This window comes from Felis catus, chromosome A2 (genome assembly GCF_018350175.1).
Source record: "Felis catus isolate Fca126 chromosome A2, F.catus_Fca126_mat1.0, whole genome shotgun sequence".
Lineage (NCBI taxonomy): Eukaryota > Metazoa > Chordata > Mammalia > Carnivora > Felidae > Felis > Felis catus.
In genome coordinates this window covers 135,719,004-135,745,252 of record NC_058369.1, presented here as the reverse complement: position 1 = coordinate 135,745,252, position 26,249 = coordinate 135,719,004, and the positions used below count along the sequence as shown (strand labels likewise).

At 37.3% G+C, this 26,249-nt stretch overlaps 1 protein-coding gene across 3 annotated transcripts in view; it reads right to left on the bottom strand.

Annotated features, from left to right (window-relative positions):
* Positions 1 to 26,249, bottom strand: part of CFTR (CF transmembrane conductance regulator) — a 187,469-nt gene that overhangs the window by 138,783 nt on the left and 22,437 nt on the right. For 2 of the 3 annotated variants that reach the window (NM_001048009.1, XR_006587667.1), the window contains 2 exon segments: positions 16,160 to 16,268; positions 20,668 to 20,778. In NM_001048009.1, coding sequence (NP_001041474.1) covers positions 16,160 to 16,268; positions 20,668 to 20,778 — 220 coding nt within the window. 3 annotated transcript variants of the gene reach the window in all.

Here is a 26,249-nt window from a genome sequence, read left to right as displayed (position 1 = left end):
CAGACAGATGAGTACTGAAAAGAAAATCACTAACTTACCTGCATATAACATGTTAATTGTTTGCTATATCTGCTGAAGAGCACTTGTTTTTTAAAAAGTAAATAAATGTGTACTTTTTTGTTGGTGTGCATCATATTGTATATGATTTGTACTTTTATTACACATGTATCCACCTTTAGAATATATAGAAAGAATTGGCTCTGGTGTTTTAAATTTATATAAATGGTATCATACTATGCTTTTTGCAACTATTCTTTATTTACACTGTGTTTTTGACATTTATTTCCATTGATCCTTGCATAGCTACACATTTATTCTAAGTGCTGTTCAATATGACATCCTTGAATACATCAGGTTATATGTCCCATTGTCTTAAACTGGGGGCATACAGGTTGTTTCCATTTTTAAACTACTACAATCTGTGCAAGTGATGCCCTATTTCTTTCAAGTTTCATCGACCCATGTCAGACTTTCTCTAGCAGAGATAATTTTATTTCAAAATAACTCCTTACGCCAGGAAAATAAAGTCAAAATAAATCTTGTATTTGAAATTACAGGTATGAATTTATCTGCATTACAAATATAATTTTTCATAGTGTGCTTAGAGTGGCAATATTTCATCCTCAAAATTATTTTTAGATCAATATTTTATTCTAGAATTTTTCTATACTATGTTGCTCTTCATAGACAAATGTCAATACCACATTTACTTTGATTTAATTTTCCATTAATAGTGGGTTTGCGGTTGGCTAAATATTTACTTTAAAAATTATACCTCTAAACTCAAAGAGTAGTTATTTTTTCTGATACAAGTACATGATTAGTTGAAGAACTTCTAAGGTTCCATTATTTTCCATGGTGTGTAGTCATTAAATTCCTCACGATCATCAGTATGTCAACTTTTTTACAATATTATTTATATGTCTTTATCCCAGGAATACTAGGACATTATTTGAGAAATATTGAGAAGTTAGGATTGCTCAATATTAAGAAATTAATAGAATCCAATAGACTATAGAAGAACCTATGATTATCTCAGTAACAACTGTAATAAATCTGATAAAACTTCAATATCAGTTTCTGATAAATGTTCTAACTATACTTGAATATAAAGAAGGAAATTTTCCTTCAAAACGGCAATCAACACCTAATTAACTAATCTTAACAAACTAATTAATAAAACTAAAAGCATTACCTTTAGGGTCAGGCAAACACAAACAATAGGAATACTGGTTATTAGAACAATTTAACATTTTCTGGAAATTTTAGTTGTTACAACTCAATAAGAGAAATGATCAAGGTATGAGTATTATGAAGAAATGAGGGGCGCCTGGGTGGCGCAGTCGGTTAAGCGTCCGACTTCAGCCAGGTCACGATCTCGCGGTCTGTGAGTTCGAGCCCCGCGTTGGGCTCTGGGCTGACGGCTCAGAGCCTGGAGCCTGTTTCCGATTCTGTGTCTCCCTCTCTCTCTGCCCCTCCCCCATTCATGCTCTGTCTCTCTCTGTCCCAAAAATAAATAAACGTTGAAAAAAAAAAAAGAAAAGGATCATTATAAGCATCGAATATGACCATCCATATAACAAATTTAAGTGAATTAAGAGTTTCATAGGCAGAGGTTTAAGAAATAATTATACTAAGAAATTAAATTCCTATATACAAGGCATAATAATCAATTAAATAGTATCTCATTTATATAAAAATTTATGTTATATAACAAGAGACATTATAAATACCAATAATTAATATATATGCCTTAAAAATATTTATAAACATTACTAAGACATATTTTAATTTTTTTTTACATTTATTTATTTTTAAGAGACAGAGAGACAGAGCACAAGTGGGGAGGGGCAGAGAGAAAAGGAGACAGAATCCAAAGGAGGCTCCAGGCTCCGAGCTGTCAGCACAGATGCCAACGCGGGGCTCAAACTCACAAATGGTGAGATCATGACCTAAGCCAAAGTCGGATGTTCAACTGACTGAGCCACCCAGGCACCCCTACTAAGATGTATTTTAAAGTCTTAAATAAAAGTCTTAAGGACTTTAAATTTTTCTATAAAGAAAAACTGAATATTACAAAGATTGTATTCTCCCCATGGTATTTTGTAAGTTTAACGTAACCTTCATCAGAATTTCAGGTGGGTTCTTTGGAAGTGGATTTTCAGCACCATAATAGCAGGGACTGATTGTCTTCATTTCTATAATAATCCCAACATGATGCATAATACCTAGCACAGAACATCCACTAAGTGAGTATTTGCTAATCAATGGGTAAAATGATTATAAATTTCATTTGAAAAAAATGAGAGATTAGTCAAAAACATTTGAGGAATTAGAAAAATGTGTGAAGAGGTTTACATTACTGGACATTAAATCATATTATACAGCTATTATAATATGTGGCATGACAAAGAAATAGAGTGATTTATCTGTGAGCAGGTTCAAGCACACGTAATAATTTTGTGTATTATGTTATTCTAATTCAGTGGAGAAAGACTAGATTATACAATAAATGATGAGGGAACTGGATACTCATTTTTAAAATTACATTTTCATCTCAAACATACATCAAAATAAATTGCAAATGCATTAGATATTTACATGTAAAAGCTGAAATAGTAAAAACATAAATAATTTGGGTCGGAAGGCTTTTAATAATGTCTGATAACAAAAGCAGAAAACAAAGGAAAAGGTATATAGATTTGGCAGCAAATTTTTAAAAGTTAAAACTTCTTTTTTTTTAATTTTTTTAATGTTTATTTTTGAGAGAGAGCGGGCGCGCGCGCACGTACAAGCGGGGGAGGGGGCAGAGAGAGGGAGACCCAGAATCTGAAGCAGACTCCAGACTCTCAGCTGTCAGCACAGAGCCCATGACAGCCCGACGCAGGCCTCAAACTCATGAGCTGTTGAGATCATGACCTGAGTCCAAAGTGGACACTTAATGGACTAAGCCTCCTAGGTGCCCTAACAGTTAAAACCTCCAACTGTTAAGAAAATAAGAGGTAAAACTCACTAGAAACAAATGATAGGCTGGGGGAAATACTCTCTTATATCAATAAGAAAAAGACAAACTCTAAAATAGACAAAAAACATGAAAAGGCAATTACATACACACAAAAAATATAAATGCTTAATTAATATACAAAAACTGTTTAAACTCACTAGAAACCAAAAGTAATGCAAAGAAAAATAATAATATATTCCTTCTCACTGAGCAATTTGAAAATAATTTTTAAATGATGACACCTATTATTGGTGAGGGCTGAATTTTCATACTTTAGTAGTAAGAAAGTAAAATAGTACATTTTACTGGAAGGCAATTTGATAATCTGGAAATCTGCTAAAGGGATGTCATCGAAGGTCTGTTTACAATCATGAAAAATTAGAAGCAATATAAACATTTAATGATGGGGAACTGAAAAATTATGGTATGGTACAGTCACATGATTTATTAAACAATAGGGTGACTAGGTAAAAAATCATCTAATGACATAAAAGGCATTCATAGTACATTAAGAAGAGAAGCAGATTTATAACACATTATATAAAGCAATGATCCCCCTCCCTTAATAAAGTATATATTCTATTCCCATGGGAAAAAAACTAGAAGGATGAACATCAAATTTATCAGTAATTATCTGATTACTTTCATAATCATAAAAATATTTAAAAGAATAATAAAATTTAGTTAGGAAATTGCATATGATTTATGGTCATTAATAAGCGGTGAAGAAAACATGCATACAAAAACATAAAAGAAAATACACATACACACACACAGGTATACACTGAGAAATGACTGAGCCACCCAGGAGTCCTATTATTTTTATTTTTTTAATGTTTATTTATTTTTGAGATAGGGAGAGAGAATATGAATGGGGGAAGGGCAGAGAGAGAGGAAAACAGAGGATCCAAAGTGGGTTCAAATTTATGAATCTCAAGATCATGACCTGAGCTGAATTCGGACACTCAACCAAATGAGCCACACAGGAGCCCCAGTAATAGCTATCATTTATGAAGCACTTGCTATGTACCAGGATTTATTCAAGTTTAAATCACTTTCCCAGTGTCACACAGCTATTAAGTGGTAAACCTGGGCTTTGAACCAAACATTTGACTGCAAAGTCTTCCTCTTTATACATAACCATAAATCGAAATGGAAATGTTATAACATGACTTGTTTATCTCTCAACTGACCATCAGTGCAAGGATTATGATTAGTTCAACATCAACTTAGCAAATCAAGTTTTAAGTTTAGATCACTGTGATTTAAGATAAATGCCACTTCTCTAGGACCCATCTCATGGACACATAATTTAAAAGTTTAAAGAGATCATAGACATTATACACTTTACTACAGCCTCTTTTACAGTATACTCAAGGAAACTGAGATCCAGGAAAGTTCTTTGACTTGCCCAAAGATCATAAAACAAGTTTGTGGCAACAGGGCATGAGCAAGCCCTGGGGAAGTCAAGAAAAAAAAACACCCCAGCTTTGAAAAGAAAATACATACGTATATTTTTACTTTAAACATATTTTATTCATTAGTCATATTGGATACTGGTTAGCTACAAGGGCTAAAAATGCACCAAGTTCCTATCAGAAATGGAAGTCCTAGATGCCCTTATATCCAGTTTAAGTCTTAAAAAACATGATCACAAGGGCACCTGGGTGGCTCAGTTGGTTAAGCATCCAACTTCGGATCAGGTCTTGAGTTCAAGCCCCACTTTGGGCTCTGTGCTGACAGCTTAGAGCTTGGAGCCAGATTTGGATTCTGTGTCTCCCTCCTCTCTGCCCCTCCCTCGCTCACTCTCTCTCTCTCTCTGTCTCAAAAATAAATAAACATTAAAAGAATTTTTAATAAAAAAAACATGATCACAAACAATTCCCAATTTACAAATCAATTTTGTTTCAAAATTTCACATGGAAGAACAGGAGATGCATTTGGTTTTAGACACAGTATTCTACTGGACGTGATACTGGATTCCTAGGTTAGCCTTCAAAAGTGCATATACCACTAAATGCTCCTGGAGCACCATTCTGTTCAAATTGTTCACAAAAAACCAACCAACCTGTGTAACAAATTTCCTACAGAAAAAGATGTAACATCTCCCTCTGCTGCAATCTTGGAAGAGAAACAGAGTGCCTTTTAACCATATCTTTGCCCTCTCCATGCATCCTGTCATCTGCTTCTCTCCAGTGGGGTCCTGGGAGGAGCGCCGCTGGAAGACGTGGAGAGTTAACACTAGTTACTTTGGGATTTCCCAATAAACCCTTAGCTACTTTCTCATCCCAATGGGATTCCCGTCACTTTATTCAAGGGCTCATTGGCCCTCATGAATCTGCCCACTTCTCTTTTCACAACAGTATTCCTTCTACCAAGGCTTTCTCTTCTCCCACAACCCTGCAAGGCCTTCACCTGAGAGCTTTTAGAAATGCAGAATTTTAGGGTCTCACCCAAAACCTCCTAAATTGGAACCTGCATCTTAGCTAGATTCCTGGGTCACTGGTATGCATATTAAAGTTTGAGAAACACTGCTCTAATGTCATTAAAAGAGTTAATATTCATTTTATGTTTTTCAGTTTTTTCATATTATCATTAAGAAAAATTCAAACTAAAATGCTTTCTCAATGTGGGTCATTCTAGCAAAAATCAGATGCATTTAGTAATAAAGTTGGCCCTTGTCTACCTAAATCAGAATCACCTGGGAACCTTAATGAGACTACTATTATCCCAAGGCCCATCCAAATCAATTAAATCACATATTTGGGGCGGGGCTTCTGGATACAGAAATATCCAGAAGACTGATACAGAAATTCCTTATGATTCAAAGAAATCTAAAGCCCAAGAACTTCCAACTCTTACCACAGGAACTGAGGGAAGGTGTAGATTGCCTTCATTCAGGTAGACAACACAAGGAAGTGTGTATTAGAGATGAGGGTTCTAGCAGTGAGTAGAAATGGGATATAGGGTGAGTTTAGGGAGTACAGCATGCAAGTCACTGCTGGGGTTAGAGAAGAAGCTACATATGGGGAGAGGTAGGGATGGGAAGGAAGAGGAGAAAGGGGACCCACCTAACAGGCATCTAGAAGAAGGAGATTTGCTGGAGATAGCTGTCCTTAGGTAACCAGTCATCTGAAAGGAACATACATAAGTCAGAGCCTAAGCCAGGGACCATCTGTGGGCAGAATTCCCTCAAACACTCTCCGTTTCTTAGCAGTAGGCTTGTATTCAAGCGCCTACTCAATGTCTTTGTTAAAACTTAAGGGACAGGGGAGCCTGGTGGCTCAGTTGGTTAAGCGTCTCTTGATTTCAGCTCAGGTCCTGATCTCACAGTCGTGAGATGGAGCCCTGTACCAGGCTGCACGCTGAGTATGAAGCCTGCTTGGGATTTACTCTCTCCCTGCCTGTCTGTCCCTCCCCAACTTGCATGTGCACTCTCTCTCTCTCAAAAATCAATAAATAAACATTAAAAAAAAAACCATAAGAGATAAAAGATCGTTTTATGCAATACAGACCATGGGACTTGAGAACTCTATCAACATTAGTACTAGGACTTCTCCTTTATGTCCCTAACCTTCTTGGGGTCTAATGAATAGAACAGGTTTGACCCAAGTTGTACTGACATGCATCCCACTTTGATGATGGCAATATGCCCAGAACTGCCTAGGAATCAAGAAGGGATAACACTATTCTCTCAGCAATTTGCTCACAGTACTCCCGACACTTGGCTTGCTTCTCACTGTCCTTAACTGACTCTCATGCTCAGTTTTTCAACAGCCAGTTTCTCTTCTATGCTAGGAGTCTTAAATGTGAAAGACCATGTTGTATCTGGCTGCTGAGTCAGATGAAGAAAAAAACAAGTACATAGTTAATGATGAGAGGCCATAGCTAATATGATTTAAAATTACATCAACTATTGTAGAGATACAAGCTCCTTGATGATGGCATTTTCTTTTTTTCTTAACCTTTCACAGTCAAAAGCAAATCTTACACCACTTTTTCTATCAGTCCTGAAAACAACTGAATACTCTTTGTGTCACAATTATCCTGATTTAGAGGGACTAAGAATGTACAGGTAATTTTGAAAGCATGTCCACTTTTAGCAAGAGTAGTGTTCTAGCAATTTCAAGAATCCTCACTCATTTAATGGAATGAAAAATCCCCAAGCTGATACAAGCAGAGGAAAAAAAGGAATGCCCCAAAAGAATACCATAAATACTAAGGTACTGGTAGAAGTTGCTTCAAAAGGCAGAGGTCTTATAATAATGGCTACATTTTCTACCCTTTTTTTCTTCTGTAAGTGACAAAAAGAATAGAGACAAGAGATTAGGTATGCTGAAAAGATGCACTCGTCTTAATGACCACATGGTTATCTAAATTCTTTAAGAGTTACAGTGTTTAACATTTTCACTACTTAAAACTTCACAACCTCAGCGAGGTCTTTTCTCTGTGACAAGGGTGAGAAACCTCCAGTCTCACCACATCTGTACCATTGCCAATGTAAATTTTCCTCTCCATGCCTTCCCACCGCACATGTTTTCCTTGCTTTTCCCATTGGTTCTTTCCTCACCAATATTCTGTTGGTTATCAGTAGCAGGTGAACTGGGGGAAGTAAACTTTGCCCTTTGAACATGCTGATGGTTCCAGACCTGCAGTCTAGGGCTCATGTTTACTGGAGAGCACCTCATCCCTCACTCCCACTCAAGACTAGTTAATACACCATGAAAGCCTTTAAGATTCCTTTTGCTAGGATATGTTTAAGTTTGAGAAGTTTAAGAATAAGTCCTTATCTACACCCATGCTATTCTTCTACCCCTTAATTTTGTTTTTAAAGTTTGACCTTGGCAATACTGGCCCTTGGGTGGATTTGACACAGTACCTTCTGGAATATAAGTAAAGGAGAAGATTCTAGTTTGTTCCCCTACTGCAAACTTTCTTCACATTTGCCCCTGAGGTGACCCTGGAAGAACCCTCAGCCTTTAAGCTTCTGTTAACCTGTGTCTCCTAGGAAGATGCAAAAAACTCAGCAGACCTGAGGCTGGTTACTAGAGACACCGTTCTGTTGAGGACCTAAAGACAATCATTACAAATATAATTATATAACAATTATAATCGGATATTGTAGAAAGGTCACAGTCTTTGGGGCTAAAGAGACCTATCACTCAAATTTACCATATGTGTACTCTGGAAAGTTTCATAACTTCCTTCTCTGTGTATTAGAGGTAATAACATCTGCTCCATGGAGTTACCAGAAGAATTCAATAAGACAATCTGCGTAAAGGACTTAATGCTGAACCTAGAATAGATTAGGTACAATAGATATTAAATTCAATAAACATTAAATTATATCAAGCCATTTTTTTGGTTTTGTACACATGACCAAAAAAACCATTCGATAAATATGTTCATGTATCACCTAAACTATCACATTTAAATGAGTGTTTTTGTTCTCATGAAACTTTGATGCTGCTGGATAAATTATTTCACAAGGCAGGCAGAGCATAAAAGGAGCTCGATCATTAGGATGTTAGGTTAATCAGTATTAATCAATGGTAGCAGTGTGTGGTGGAGACAATGACTGAAGAGAATTTTCAGCTTCACCACAATCTCGATCATGACATAACAACTGTTTGAAGTGTCATTCACTTCAATCAACTATAACTTATTGAGAATGTTACATTCTTATGTATGTTCAGAGGGAATTGTACTTCTATACACTGACTCAAACACATACACTATTGTCATTAAAACAACCAACAAAAGATTTTTTAATAAGTCAAATAGAGCCAGATGTTGTGGATAAAACTGTTTCCCAAGTTCTGAGTACCCTTTCTGAGAAAAATCACCTCAATGACATCTTAAAAGATAATTAATTCTTGACTTGCCTTACTTATATTTATGAACCAAATATTTCCCTCCCTAAAACTGTTGTTGGTTTCTGTAGGAATGGACAGACAGACAGACAGATTGACAGACAGATAGATACAGATGGGTGGATAGATGGATGGCATATCAACTCAAAAGCCAGAAGAATTTTTCCAGATGATTGTCAAGAGAATTACAAAACATTTTGGACCGAAATGTGACCATCTTTGTCACAATAAATTTTTAAATGTATTTTTAGTGGTATGTACAAACTACAAATTCTTAAAAACATGCAACTTGACACTATGGCACTGTCAACTCTCCAATACATGGAGATCAATATGAATACAATACCTGTGAATAAAGATAGTACTTATCCCAAAGCAAATACTGTGTGCAGCCTTTACTTAAAGACTAAATAAGTTTTCAACTGTCATGCCTTTTACAGGTTACAACTAAGGATTTGAAATGATGCTCTGGTGATGTAAAAACTAACATATCTGAGTCATATTTAATAGCACTGGGAAGCATACCAGACTACATTTAAACACCAGAAAGCCAGGGGCTTTCAGGTACAGAGCTCTCTTCCTACTGATGAAGACAGAGGTGACTGAGAAAATATAATACGAGAGTACCTCGCTGCCAAGCTTTAAATTTTTTTCTATTTTTCCTTGAAATTCAGCATGCAGGTATGATTGCAAGATATTACATTTATTCATATGGATAATTGGCTAAATTTGACCTGACATTGTGTCTTGATATCCTACTGTCAAATACAAAAAAATTAAAACATCAGCAATCTCATATACTAGTAAGATAATGTGATTTGGGATCATAATAGAAAATAAGTATTTTCAAAGAAATTTACTAAACCTATTTATTTATTTATTTATTTATTTATTTATTTATTTATTTATTGCTGAACCCATTTTATTTATTTTTTTATTTTTATTATTTTTTTAATACAAAATTTCTTGTCAAATTGGTTTCCATACAACACCCAGTGCTCATCTCAACAGGTGCCCTCCTCAATACCCATCATCCACCCTCCACTCCCTCCCACCCCCCATCAACCCTCAGTTTATTCTCAATTTCAAGAGTCTCTTATACTTTGGCTCCCTCCCTTTCTAATTTGTTTTTTCCTTTCCCTCCCCCATGGTCTTCTGTTAAGTTTCTCAGGATCCACATAAGAGTGAAATCATATGGTGTCTGTCTTTCTCTGTATGGCTTATTTCACTTAGCATAACACTCTCCAGTTCCCACGTTGGTACAAAAGGCCATATTTCATTCTTCCTCATTGCCATGTAGTATTCCATTGTGTATATAAACCACAATTTCTTTATCCATTCATCAGTTGATGGACATTTAGGCTCTTTCCATAATTTGGCTATTGTTGAAAGTGCTACTATAAACATTGGGGTACAAGTGCCCCTATGCATCAGCACTCCTGTATCCTTTGGGAAAATTCCTAGCAGTGCTATTGCTGAGTCCTAGGGTAGATCTATTTTTAATTTTTTGAGGAACCTCCACACTGTTTTCCAGAGTGGCTGCACCGGTTTGCATTCCCACCAAGAGTGCAAGAGGGTTCCCATTTCTCCTCATCCTCGCCAGCATCTATAGTCTCCTGATTTGTTCATTTTAGCCACTCTGACTGGTCATGAGGTGGTATCTGAGTGTGGTTTTGATTTGTATTTTCCTGATGAGAAGTGACATTGAGCATCTTTTCATGTGCCTTTTGGCCATCTGGATGTCTTCTTTAGAGAAGTGTCTATTCATGTCTTCTGCCCATTTCTTCACCGGATTATTTGTTTTTCGGGTGTGGAGTTTGGTGAGCTCTTTATATTTTGGATACTAGCCCTTTGTCTGATATGTCATTTGCAAATATCTTTTCCCATTCTGTTGGTTGCCTTTTAGTTTTGTTGATTGTTTCCTTTGCAGTACAGAAGGTTTTTATCTTCATGAGGTCCCAATAGTTCATTTTTGCTTTTAATTCCCTTGCCTTTGGGGATGTGTCAAGTAAGAACTTGCTGCAGCTGAGGCCAGAGAGGTGTTTTCCTGCTTTCTCCTCTAGAGTTTTTATGGTTTCGTGTCTCACATTCAGGTCCTTTATCCATTTTGAGTTTATTTTTGTGAATGATGTAAGAAAGTGGTCTAGTTTCATCCTTCTGCATGTTGCTGTCCAGTTCTCCCAGCACCATTTGTTAAAAAGACTGTCTTTTCTCCATGGGATATTCCTTCCTGCTTTGTCAAAAATTAGTTGGCCATACTTTTGTGGGTCCAATTCTGGAGTTTCTATTCTCTTCCATTGGTCTATGTGTCTGTTTTTGTGCCAATACCATGCTGTCTTGATGATTACAGCTTTGTAGTAGAGACTAAAGTCTGGGATTGTGATGCCTCCTGCTTTGGTCTTTTTCTTCAAAATTACTTTGGCTATTCGGGGTCTTTTGTGGTTCCATACAAATTTTAGGATTGCTTGCTCTAGCTTCAAGAAGATTGCTGGTGCAATATTGATTGGGACTGCATTGAATGCGTATATAGCTTTGGGTAGTTTTGACATTTTGACAATATTTATTCTTCCAATCCATAAATAAGCATGGAATGTTTTCCCATTTCTTTATATCTTCTTCAAATTCCTTCATCAGCTTTCTATAGTTTTCAGCATACAGATCTTGTACATCTTTGGTTAGGTTTATTCCTGGTATTTTATGCTTCTTGGTGCAAATGTGAATGGGATCAGATTCTTTATTTGTCTATCTGTTGCTTCATTGTTAGTGTATAAGAATGTAATTTGTATCCTGCGACTTTGCTGAATTCATGTATCAGTTCTAGCAGACTTTTGGTGGAGTCTATCGGGTTTTCCATGTATAATGTCATCTGCAAAAAAGTGAGAGCTTAACTTCATCTTTGCCAATGTTGATGCCTTTGATTTCCTTTTGTTGTCTGATTGCTGATGCTAGAACTTCCAACACTATGTTCAACAACAGCGGTGAGAGTGGACATCCCTGTCATGTTCCTGATCTCAGGGGGAAAGCTCTCAGTTTTTCCCCATTGAGGATGATACTAGCTGTGGGATTTTCATAAATGGCTTTTATGATGTTTAAGTATGTTCCTTCTATTCCGACTTTTTTGAGGGTTTTTATTAAGGAAGGATGCTGAATTTTGTCAAATGCTTTTTCTGCATCGATAGACAGGATCATATGGTTCTTATCTTTTCTTTTATTAATGTGCTGTATCACAATGATTGATTTGCAAATGTTGAACCAGCCCTGCAGCCGAGGAATGAATCCCACTTGATCATGGTGAATAATTCTTTTTATATGCTGTTGAATTCGATTTGCTAGTATCTTATTGAGAATTTTTGTATCAGGCATATTGGCCTGTAGTTCTCTTTTTTTGCTGGGTCTCTGACTGGTTTAGGAATCAAAGTAATGCTGGCTTCATAGAATGAGTCTGGAAGTTTTCCTTCCCTCTCTATTTTTTGGAACAGCTTGAGAAGCATAGGTATTATCTCTGCTTTAAATATCTGGTAGAATTCCCCTGGGAAGCCATCTGGTCCTGGACTCATTTGTTGGGAGATTTTTGATAACTGATTCAATTTCTTCACTAGTTATGGGTCTGTTGAAGTTTTCTATTTCTTCCTGTTTGAGTTTAGAGGTGCGTGGGTGCTTAGGAATTTGTCCATTTCTTCCAGGTTGTCCAGTTTGTTGGCATATAATTTTTTGTAGTATTCCCTGCTAATTGCTTATATTTCAGAGGGATTGGTTTTAATAATTCCATTTTCATTTATGATTTTATCTATTTGGGTCATCTCCCTTTTCTTTCTGAGAAGCCTGGGTAGAGGTTTATCAATTTTGTTTATTTTTTCAAAAAGCAACTCTTGGTTTCATTGATCTTCTCTACAGTTTTTTTAGATTCTATATCGTTTATTTCTGCTCTGATCTTTATTATTTCTCTTCTTATGCTGGATTTAGGCTGTCTTTGCTGCTCTGTTTCTATTTCCTTTAGGTGTGCTGTTAGATTTTGTATTGGGGATTTTTCTTGTTTCTTGAGATAGGCCTGGATTGCAATGTATTTTCCTCTCAGGACTGCCTTTGCTGCTTCCCAAAGCATTTGGATTGTTGTATTTTCATTTTCGTTTGTTTGCATATATTTTTAAATTTCTTCTCTAATTGCCTGGTTGACCCATTCATTCTTTAGTAGGGTGTTCTTTAACCTCCATGCTTTTGGAGGTTTTCCAGACTTTTTCCTGTGGTTGATTTCAAGCTTCATAGCATTGTGGTCTGAAAGTGTGCATGGTATGATCTCTATTCTTTTATACTTATGAAGGGCTGTTTTGTGACCCAGTATGTGATCTATCTTGGAGAGTGTTCCATGTGTACTCGAGAAGAAAGTATATTCTGTTGCTTTGGGATGCAGAGTTCTAAATATATCTGTCAAGCCCATCTGATCCAATGTGTCATTCAGGGCCCTTGTTTCTTTATTGCCCATGTGTCTAGATGATCTATCCATTGTTGTAGGTGGAGTATTAAAGTCCCTTGCAATTACCACATTCTTATCAATAAGGTTGCTTATGTTTGTGATTAACAGTTTTATGTATTTGGGGGCTCCTGTATTCAGCACATAGATATTTATAATTGTTAGCTCTTCCTGATGGATAGACCATGTAATTATTATATAATGCCTTCTTCATCTCTTGTTACAGCCTTTAATTTAAAGTCTAGTTTGTCTGATATGACTACTCCAGCTTTGACTTCCAGTAGCATGGTAGATAGTTCTCCATCCCCTCACTTTCAATCTGAAGGTGTCCTCAAGCCTAAAATGAGTCTCTTGTAGTCAGCAAATAGATGGGTCTTGTTTTTTTTAATCCATTCTGATACCCTATGTCTTTTGGTTGGAGCATTTAGTCCATTTACATTCAGTGTTATTACTGAAAGATATGGGTTTAGAGTCACTGTGATGTCTGTAGGTTTCATGCCTGTATGATGTCTCTGGTACCTTGTGGTCTTTGCAACATTTCACTCTCAGAATCCCCCTTAGGATCTCTTGTAGGGCTGGTTTAGTGGTGAGGAACTCCTTCAGTTTTTGTTTGTTTGGGAAGACCTTTATCTCTCCTTCTATTCTGAATGACACACTTGCTGGATAAAGGAATGTTGGCTGCATATTTTTTCTGTTCATCACATTGAAGATCTCCTGCCATTCCTTTCTGGCCTGCCAAGTTTCAGTAGATAAGTCTGCCACTACTCTTACTGGTCTCCCTTTGTAAGTTAGAACATGTTTACCCCTAGCTGCTTTAAGAATTTTCTCTTTATCCTTGTATTTTGTCAGTTTCACTATGATAAGTCGTGCAGAAGATCCATTCAAGTTGCATCTGAAGGGAGTTCTCTGTGCCTCTTGGATTTCAATGCCTTTTCCTTCCCCAGATCAGGGAAGTTCTCAAGTATGATTTGTTCAAATACACCTTTAGCCCCTTTCTCTCTCTCTTCCTCTTCTGGAATTCCTGATACAAATATGGTTCCATTTGATTGCATCGCTTAGTTCTCTAATTCTCCCCTCATACTCCTGAATTTTTTTTTATCTTTTTCTCAGCTTCCTCTTTTTCCATCATTTTATCTTCTAATTCACCTATACTCTCCTCTGCCTCTTCAATCCGAGCTGTGGTCGCCTCCATTTTATTTTGCACCTCATTTATAGCATTTTTTAGCTCCTCATGACTATTTCTTAGTCCCTTGATCTCTGTAGCAATAGATTCTCTGCTGTCCACTATATTTTTTTCAAGCCCAGTGATTAAGTTTATGACTATTATTCTAAATTCTTGTTTTGTTATATTGCTTAAATCGTTTTTGATTTAAGTAGCTATCGCTACTTACTGGAGTTTCTTTTGAAGAGAATTCTTCCATTTCGTCATTTTGGGTAGTCCCTGCAGTGGCTCCAAACTACAGGGCACTTCCCCTGTGCTTTCCAGAGTAACTTGTGTTGTTGGGCAGGGCTGAAATCAGACCTGATGTCTGCCCCCAGCCCACCGCTGGGGCCATAGACTGGTGTGTAACTTATCTTCCCCTCTCCCAGCAGCAGGACTCACTGTGGAGTGGTGTGGCCCCTGTCTGGGCTACTTGCACACTGCCTGGCTTGTGATGCTGCTTGGATGGGATCTGGTGTATTAGCCAGGGTGGATCCGCAAGGTGCACAGGAGTGGGAGGGGCAGGCTTAGCTCCCTTTGCTGTTGGTGGTCCCCTGCAGGAGGGGCCCTGCAGCACCCGGAGCGATGGATCCACAGAAGGGTTGGGTGTTTGTGCAGTGCAAGCAAGTTCAGTGACAGGGAACTGGTTCCCTTTGGGATTTCAGCTGGGGGATGGGAGAGGGATATGGTGCTTGCCAGCACCTTTGTTCCCCACCAAGTTGAGCTCTGTCTTCCGGGGCTCAGCAACTCTCCCTCCCGGTGTCCTCTCACCCTCCCCACTCTCCAAGAGCAGAGCTGTTGACTTTTAACATCCCAGATGTTAAGTCCCACTGGCTGTCAGAACTCATGGAGTCCAGTCCCTCGGCTTTTGCAAGCCAGACTTGGGGGCTCTGTCTTGCCATGCGGGCTGCCCCTTCACCGTCCCAGCTCCCTCCTGCCAGTCTGTGTAGCACACACCGCCTCTCCGCCCTTCCTACCCTCTTTCGTGGGCCTCTTGTCTATGCTTGGCTCCAGAGAGTCCGTTCTGCTAGTCTTCTGGTGGTTTTCTGGATTATTTAGGCAGATGTGGGTGGAATCTAAGCCATGAGCGGGACGAGGTGGGCCCAGCATCCTCCTATGCCACCATCTTCAATCCCCAGTTTTTTATTTTTTTATTTTTTCAATGTTTATTTATTTTTGAGAAAGAGAGAGAGTGGGAGAGGGGCAGAAAAAGAGGGAGACACAGAATCCAAAGCAGGCTCCAGGCTCTGAGCTGTCAGCACAGAGCCCGATGCGGGGCTCAAACTCACAAACAGCAAGATCATGATTTCAGACATGGTCAGACACTTAACTGACTGAGCCACCCAGGCGCCCCTCCCCCCACCTTTTTTTTTAAATTTTTTTAATGCTGAACCTATTTTAGGTTGCCACCTGTGTTTCAGGACATCTTAATGCATTTTTACTTGTCTCTACTAGAGTTTTAGTGGTTTCTTTGTATTTAGAGTTGAATTAGTCCTCTTATCTGAACACCAGATTACCCTAGTCATAAAATGAATATAATTACTTTAGATTAATAAAATCATTAAAATGAATATACTTATTATCTATAATGAATTTACAAATGAGATCCTTACCCCTAAATATAATAAGAGTCCATAGAACATAAATCTCCCGAAAAAGCATCGCCGAAGGGCATTAATGAGTTTGGGGTTTTTCTTTGATGCCAGTTCTCTGTCCCATTCTCTGCAAAAGAATAAAAAGTGGGACCAATAAGTTGCATGTACAAATATTTGAGTTGTTTTATTTCCCTTAACATAGTTTTATTCTCACAAAGACATCCAAGGAGATTAACACAAGTGACTAAAGAGACAAAAAAACAAAAAACAAAACAAAAAAAAACAACCTTGTGGAGACTTTCCAACACTAACACTCATCAGATGTTTGGCAGAATTTGATGCTTCACTATGTATCAATTTTCAAAGAGTTGACTTCATGACAAGGCCAGATGTGATGGACAAGAGGCAAGCCCAGAAAGTTTTGGCTTCTTAAAGCAGTGCCAAGAAATGGATTAGTAAAGTATGACTCTTAGGAATATACATTACTATGCTTGGGACAGAGTGAAAAATAAATAAAAATGTAACTTTTTTTCCTCTTTGCCTTTTGATCTTTACTTGTTTAGGAACTGTAGTAGATTTTACAAAATTTAACTGTCAAAAAAACAACAATATAAAAATTCAGGTGAATTTTTCTGTTATTTAACATTAGAAAAGCCTGTCTGAATGACTCTGTTTTTAAATATAGGGCTCTGAAACAAATCTTGTCAAACATCGTTTTCAACTACTAAAGTCATTTATTAGAGTAAAAGTCTTTAGAAAATTAGAACAGAATCAAATTCTATATTTTCTGGTAGGAATAGAAACCACATAGTCTGAAAGACGGTGGTATCAAAGAAATGTTTTCTTTTAAAAACTGTAAGTTCATCTGTGGATTATATTTACATTATTGCCACTTCTGTTAATGAAGGCCCTCTTTCTCTTCCCAAGTTGTTAAAATATATCTCTGAAGGTTACCCTGATATTCATTATTAAACTGTACAGAGATGAAAAGTTTCACAGGCAAGAACCAGACAAAGGGTTTGCATTTCATTAAGAGCTCTTTCCATTACTATTCTTCTATCATTACCAGAGCTGGTTTTAAGTTACTCCAAAGGAAGACCACACAACTAAAATTTGAGGGCAAACCTGGCAGTCTGTGCATGGACACTGGCTCCCCCAAGAAGCTTACTACCAACAAGGCCTAATCGCCCTATCCCATCTATCTACTCTTTCACTCACATGCAGGGCCTGCCTCTTGTCCATATCATTCAGTGACTCACAACAGGGTAAGAAGCTAAATTTTTAAATTTTATTTTGTATTTTTAATTTTTATTTATTTTTGAGAGAGAGACAGAACAAAAGCGGTGGGGGCAGGGGGAGGGTAGTGAGGGAGACACAGAATCCAAAGCGGGCTCTAGGCTCCAAGTGTCACCACAGAGCCTGACATGGGGCTGGAACTCACGAATCGTGAGATCATGGCCTGAGTCAAAGTTGGACGCTTAACCAATTCACCCAGGTGCCCCCAGCCTCTCTTCCAAAGGAAGAATGGGTCAGATGAGAAAGTCAGGAAAGAAAGGTGGTACACAGACCAGAGAAATGGTTTCAAGGTGGGAAGAAGAGGTCAGCATGAAGTCATGTCGGAAGATGCCATTTTATTTGACATTAAGAGACCTCTGGTGACCCTGATTGATGTCATTTTGGCACCATGGTAGATGTGGAAACCATATTTCAGAAAGATGAGATGAAAAGGAAAGGTGAAGAAGTGGAGAGACCAGGAGAGCAGAGAAATGTTAGCTGTGGAAAAAGAAGGAGGAGGAGGAGGAGGAGGAGGAGGAGGAGGAGGAGGAGGAGAAGAAGAAGGGAAAAAGAATGGAGTAGCAACCTGAAGGAAAGGCAAGGTGGGATAATTTATTTTAATGGCTGGGATTTGAACATTTTATAGCTCGAGAGGAGTTAGCAGGGAGAGGAGGTAGTGTGGTTTCAGTAGCACCACAACAGACCCAGTAAGAATTTCAAACACTGAGAGTTAAATCATGAAGGAAGAAGCTCTATGCTTATCAAGTTTGTAGCTTCTCATGGAATGGGTGTGCAGTTTGCACATAGGAGTGATATAGAGGGTTCAATGCCACAGCCACAAACTGAGTCAGATGGGCCAGTGTGCCTCAACTATGTGGTAACCACCTAAGGACCTTTGTCACAAGGAAGTTATGAAATGTGAGTCCAGGTCACTTTCCAAGGGTGCAGAGGTACAAAGTACTACAGATGAATGATATATCACTCTTCCAAAATGTTTCAATAAATTCTAAATAACAATTTTATTTTTCAAAAAAAGAAATAAATATGGTGAAAAGAGATACAAAATAAAGATAAAAGAAAGAATTTATGGACTTATGCTGGCACAGAGTTATTGAATTGAAAAAAAATAGTTATTTTTTTTTTATTTTTTTTTAATGTTTATTTATTTTTGAGACAGAGAGAGACAGAGCATGAACGGGGGAGGGGCAGAGAGAGAGGGAGACACAGAATCGGAAACAGGCTCCAGGCTCTGAGCCATCAGCCCAGAGCCTGACGCGGGGCTCGAACTCACGGACCGCAAGATCGTGACCTGGCTGAAGTCGGACGCTTAACCAACTGCGCCACCCAGGCGCCCCATAAAATAGTTATATTTTTAATTGAATTGATGTGGGGGATACAATAAAAACAGGAAGAACAATCTTAGGTCAGATAATCCTACAAATTCAGGTGTCCTCTATTTGGCCATAAATGAAAATAGAACTGGAGTACACAGATTTTTGTTAACCTAGCCCTTCCTTGATTCATCTTTCCCTTAGCATCTATTCAGAACTAAGATATTCAATATCTACTGCTTTATTGTGAACTTGCTGGTACACCTACACTGTATTGTGTTTACACATTTTATCTCTGCAACAGTGTTACAGGTTTTCATATAATGTTGGTCATTGCACATTCAATTCCCATTCATTCAGCAATTGTTTATTGAGCATGTGCTATATGCCAAGCCCTAGTCTAGGCACTTGGGGATACATCATAAATAAACCAAACCAACCAGCCAACAAAAATATCCTTGCTTTCATGGCACTTATACACACTAAGTGCTCAATAACAGGAATTGGTCCTTCATCTTGGAAATATGAATCTATTATTCTCACTAACCTAATTCTTTGAATAAAATCAAGAAAAAATAAGGCTGAATATCTTACTTTGCTTTGAAAATATTTTTTATAGGGAAATGAGTTTAGTGAAAGTAAGGTAAACAAATTATGAGTCTCAACTTTTTTGAGGCAATAATTTACTAGCTACTTTTTCTTTTTTCTTTTCTTTCTTTTTTTCCTTTGGTCTAAGGTCTAGGGTCTCTAGGATTTTTCACATTTGGCCAAGGAGAAAGGACTCTTTTCTCCGTGGTTTGTAAAGACATGAGCAAAGAGTTCTAAGGACCCACTGCATGGAGGAATCTGGTCTGAGAGAATAAAACCAGCACAAGTAAATGCCACCAAGTGGCCCTTGAGTCTCTGGTTCCACTGAGTCTCTAATGCCAGTTCTCTACCTAGGTCCCTTCACACAGGTAGGATACACAAGCCAACAATTTCTCTATATTTACTTAAGTTAGTTAATTGGGTTTCTGTTGCTGGTAATCCAAAGGATTCTAATACTCTTAGAACAGGGAACTCTGAGAACTTTTCTATGGGAAGCACTGATCCTGGGGAGGCTATAAGCACAGACCTGCATTAGAATCTTGGCTCTGTCAACTCATTAGCTGGAAAATTCCAGCATCTCTCTGAGCCTCAATTTGCTCCCTGCAAGATAGAGATAATGACGTTTTCCTCCAAGAGCTGAGAGGAGATACTATACCTAGCATTCAATATGTACTCAAAACTATGAAATTTGGGGGGCTCCTGGGTGGCTCAGCCAGTTAAGCGTCTGACGTTGGCTCAGGTCATGATCTCACGGCTCATGAGTTCAAGCCCCACATTGGGCTCTATGCTGCCAGCTCAGAGCCTGGAACCTGCTTCAGATTCTGTGTCTCCCTCTCTCTCTGCCCCTAACCCACTCATATTCTATCTCTGTCTCTCTCAAAAATAAATAAACACTAAAAAAATTTTAATATGAAATTTTTACATTTCTTTGATATCCAATAGCCATAACCTTAAGATTTCCAAGTATGTACACTTTTATTCACATATTAATATTTGGGAGGCAAATAGACACAATTTGCTTCATAGATATTACTTCAGTCTTCACAAAATCTACTTAATGTTCTTTAAAGACAGATAATGTCTCAGAATTATTTCTCAGGAAAAGTCATTTATCAGGAATATGGTTAGTTTTTAAACCCTTCATTGTTTAATTTTTGATTGGTGAAGACTTCAGCAAGAAAATAAGATGCTCCTATTGTAAATATGCCATTTGAGAATTAAGACATCTAAAAGATTGGTCCTCTGTTCTCTAGAGTATTAATATTAATAATTAATAATAATTAATAGTATTAATTTCTCTTTTCAACTAGTGGTCAATGTGTATGAACATACCTTTCCAATTTTTCAGATAGATTGTCAGCAGAATCAGCCGAAGGGATCTGATATATATCTGACAGTTCCAGGCGCTGTCTGTACCCTTTCTTCAAAATTGGTCTGGTCCAACTAAAACAAAGAGAAAAGGGACAAATGTAAATATCCATGTGATCTGGCCTCCAATATAGACTTGGAATCTGATATTGTTTTAGTTTTTTTTCAACGTTTATTTATTTTTGAGAGACAGAGAGAGACAGAGCATGAGTGGGAGAGAGGCAGAGAGAGGGAGACACAGAATCTGACGCAGGCTCCAGGCTCTGAGCTGTCTGTACAGAGCCCAGTGCGAGACTCAAACCCACAAACCATGAGATCATGACTTGAGCGGAAGTCAAACACTGAACCGACTGAGCCACCCAGACGCCCCAACTTTTGAGTTTTTATTCCCTTTGTTTTATTGTAATTTAATTATAAGTTTATATCATTTAATTTTTAATACTAGTGGTACTTAACAACCCGCACAAAACTTTCCTGAAAAAGTTAACAACCCATACAGCTAGGCAGGGCCAGTGGCAGAAGATCACTGCCAGATGGTGGAAAGACTTGGGACAAGGGAAATGGTATTGAGGACAGAAAGGAAGGGGCCTACAGAAAGTTTAGTAAAAAGGAAAATATATTCCATCTATCAATAAAAATTACATGTTCAATATGTTTGAAATTATTAAATTATGACACTAAATTTACAAATAAACAGAATTTTACTATCTGTAAATTCCAAATATTATAAGGAATTTGTAGGAAATTTAAAAAATAAACCTTTTCATCTCTCTTTAAAAAAATTTAAACCATACATCTTTTGGTCCATATCAAAGACCTGATGACTATTTTAATAAATGAGTTTCCATCTTACTTTAAAGTAACCTTTTGTGGGTGCCTGGGTGGCTCAGTCAGTTGAGCGTCCAACTTCAGCTCAGGTCATGATCTAACAGCTCGTGAGTCCAAGCCCTGCATCGGCTTCTGTGCTGACAGCTCGGAGCCTGGAGCCTGCTTCAGATTCTGTGTCTCCCTCTCTCTCTGCCCCTAACCCACTCACATTCTATCTCTGTTTCTCTCAAAAACAAATAAACATTAAAAAAAATTGTATTCGGTAACCTTTTGTGAGCTACCTCTATATCAAAGACCTGATGACTATTTTAATAAATGAGTTTCCAGCTTACTTTAAAGTAACCTTTTGTGAGCTGCCTCTATAAAAAGCTTCCTTACAATTGCACCAAAAGGCATAAAATACCTAGGAATAAATCTCACCAAATAAATTTCACCAAAGAGATGAAAAATCTACACACTGAAAACTAAATAAAGCTTATGAAAGAAATTGAAGAAGACACAAAAAAATAGAAAAAGATTCCTTCTTCCTGGATAGGAAGAACAAATATTGTTAAAACATCGATACTACCCAAACCAATCTACATATTCAATGCAATCCCTATCAAAATAACACCAGCATTCTTCACAGAGCTACAACAAACAATGCTAAAATTTGCATGGAACCAGAAAAGACCCTGAATAGCCAAAGCAATCTTGAAAAAGAAAACCAAAGCAGGACGCATCACAATCCCAGACTTCAAACTATACTACAAAGCTGCAATCATCAAAACAGTATGGTACTGGCACAAGAACAGACACGCAGGTCAATGGAACAGAATAGAGAACCCAGAAATGGACCCACAAACGTACGGCCAACTAATCTTTGACAAAGCAGGAAATAATGTCCAACGGAATAAAGACAGTCTCTTCAGCAAGTGGTGCTGGGAAAACTGGACAGCGACATGCAGAAGAATGAACCTGGACCACTTTCTTACACCATACACAAAAATAAACTAAAAATGGATGAAAGACGTAAATGTAAGACAGGAAGCCATCAAAATCCTCCAGGAGAAAGCAGGCAAAGACCTCTTTGATCTTGGCTGTGGCACCTTCTTACTCAACATGTCTCTGGAGACAAGGGAAGCAAAAGCAAAAACGAACTACTGGGACCTCATCAAAATAAAAAGCTTCTGCACAGTGAAGCAAACAATCAGCAAAACTAAAAGGCAGCCACTGGAATGGGAGAAGATATTTGCAAACGACGTATCAGATAAAGGGTTAGTATCCAAAATCTATAAAGAACTTATCAGACTCAACATCCAAAAAGCCAATAATCCAGTGAAGAAATGGGCAAAAGACATGAATAGGCACTTCTCCAAAGAAGACATCCAGATGGCCAACCGACACATGAGAAAATGCTCAACATCACTCATCAGGGAAATACAAATCAAAACCACAATGAGATATCTTACACCTGTCAGAGTGGCTAAAATTAACAATTCAGGCAACAACAGATGTTGGCAAGGATGCGGAGAAAGAGGATCTCTATTGCATTGTTGGTGGGAATGCAAGCTGGTGTAGCCATTCTGGAAAACAGTCTGGAGGTTCCTCAAAAAATTAAAAATAGAACTACCCTACGACCCAGCAATTGCACTACTAGGTATTTATCCAAGTGATACAGGTGTGCTGTTTCAAAGGAACATATGCACCCCAATTGTTATTGCAGCACTATCAACTATAGCCAAAGTATGGAAAGAGCCCAAATGTCTATCAATGGATGAATGGATAAAGAAGAAGTGGTGTGTGTGTGTGTGTGTGTGTGTGTGTGTGTGTGTGTGTGTATATACATACACATACACAATGGAGTATTACTCAGCAATCAAAAAGAATGAAATCTTGCCATTTGCAACTATGTGAATGGAACTGGATGGTATTATGCTAAGCGAAATTAGTCAGAGAAAGACAAATATCATATGACTTCATTCATATGAGGACTTTAAGACACAGAACAGATGAACATAAGGTAAGAGAAGCAAAAATTATATAAAAACAAGGAGGGGGACAAAACATAAGAGACTCTTAAATATGGAGAACAAACAGAGGGTTACCGGAGGGGTTGTGGGGGGCAGAATGTGCTACATGGGTAAGGGGCATTAAGGAATATACTCCTGAAATCATTGTTGAACTATATGCTAATTTGGATGTAAATTAAAAAAAATAAAATTAATAAAAAAAAAAAAGAATAAAAGCTTCCTGTGTAGTCTGTCCCCATTTTAATATGATATTACACCTTGATATCTAGGTTTGATTATCCAGGGTTCCATAGCCCAGCATCATCAAACCACATATATTCAGTAGTATTTAAACTCAAGTTAGCCATTCATAATTATTAATAAAATTTAATGTTTCCTGATAAACTTACCACAGTAAACCCATATTTGTATCCTGAAATAGAAACTTGGCTTAAAGTGAAGTATAAGAACTAAACTCAATGACCTTAGGCTACCTAGCAATCACGAGAGTTACTCTAGAGAAAAAATTTATTCTGTGAGTTTAAACCTATAACATTGAAAGAAATTTCTGCCCCAACAAGTTCTCTTATTTTGTATTTTAGAAATATAAAAACAAAGGCAAAACAAAACAAAAAATTCCCCCAGATATCTACACATAGACAGTCTATGATATATTAGCTACGGCAAACTCCAGCCACCACTCCTTTTGAATAATCTTAAGTAGGTTAAACATACTTAGATGGAATCTAGGAATGCCCAGTCAGGATTTCTACTTCCATATTTCTTTCATTAGAAATCAATGCGTCCCCAAGTGGTTCTGGAAGCAAAGCAAGTGCGCCTAGAATAACCAACAGCAATAAATCCTGTTCCTTCTCCTCTTCGAATTTGTTCCCACCATCTCTTCCTTTCATCTCTAATTAATCTTATCCTCCTCCATCCATAACCAGTCACTATATAGTGACAATGGACTTTAAAAAATGATCTACTTAGAAAGTGTGACGGTTTCCAGAGTTCTGGCTATTTCTAACAGAAACTAGCTAATCACTACTTAGTGGGTAACAGAGATCCCTAAAGTAGGTAGTTCTTTATAACTTAAAAGTTTTTAAGGGATTTGGGGGGGGGGGGGAAGTGTCTAGTACCCAGATACACTGTTCTAGTCACTTAACTATAAGATGCTTCAGATTTTATTAGGAAAGATGCTAGCCGTTCATTTTTTAAAAATATACACACACAGACAGACATACACAGAAGAAATTGTGTTTAGTTTCATTTATGAAGATAATACTTCCAAGTTTTGTATAGAGTGACTTGTAATTCTCTATAACAAAAATAATTTTTCAATCATAGTCATTATTAAAGCCTTGATTTTCACAAAACCTATCCCCCTGAAAACCACATAATTAAAGCTTATAATCATTTTTCCATTTGACATTTGGCTTTTATTAATCCAACAGAGACATCTAACATTTTCATGTGCTAGAATTTAAGATGAAGGTCAAGTGTCAAACCTTTTCAGTTCAAAATAATTTTGTTTTTATAAAACAATCATGCTTCCACAGTATTTAGCTTTACATTTTCTTTAACTGGCCAAGTGAAATACAACAGAAAATTCAACAAGCACTGGTTGCATGGACTAATAGCGTTTTTCCTTTTTGCATGAAATAATACTTGAGGAACTAAGTAGAAACGACTCTAAACTATTTTGTGCAGACGAATTTAAATACACCAGAGGCTTTTTCATCATTCAACTTATTTACATTGAGTTGGAACTCACCCAAATAATTTGGATAGTCCTAATTGAAGAAAATGTTGAAGTTCAGGCAAAGGAAAGAAGGGGAATCATAAGAACACATTGTGATAATAAATCTCAAATTTCTGCAGCATAGCTCTACCATTTTGCTTTATAGTTTTTTCTTATTATGTTTATTTGTTGTTTTTGTTTTTGGATAAATGGCTATGATTGTATGGATTGATTTGAGACCTGAAGTCATCCTCACCTTTATAAGGATTTAAAGGGGAAAAAAAAGTCATACAAATAATACTTCAAATGTCCAGTTGTTTTATCAACTTAGATTTCATGTTATCTCATAGGTGTATTTTTCTCAGTGAATTTTAGTGAAAATAACATTTGAGAAAGTAATGGTATCTGGTTCTCAAAAGTCCTATGTAAAACTTGCAGTCTTCAAGAATGTACCCCAAATTTGTAGCATTGGGGTGAGGGTCAGGTCAGTGAGTCCTCGTCCTCTGATTCCACAAGCATGTAAACAGTCTTTGCTGCTTATCCATAAAATGATAAATTTATAAGCAATAGCCACTTGAGTCAGCTTGAACACTTTTAGGAAGAACAAATGGCTTTGCTAAAGATAGCCATTCTTGTGTTTGAGAGTTAATTACTCATAAGGGTCTAATTTTACCAGGAAAACTGTAGAAGTTCTTTTACTTTCTCTAGATGAGTGAACAGCAAAGTAAATGCAGTCCATGAATTTCAGACAATCTGGAAAGATAATTAATTGCTGCTTAACAAAAGACCATGAGCCAATTCCAAAGAATCTTCCTGAAGTCCATAATTTATAGCCATAAAAGCATCCTAATGTAAATTAATTTAACTTCATGCCTAATGAATCCAAACATTAAATAGAAAATCTTCCCATTTGATAAACACTTCTAAATACAAGTGTATTAGGAATATATGCATATTAAGGAAATGTGTGGAAAAAAAAATTTTTT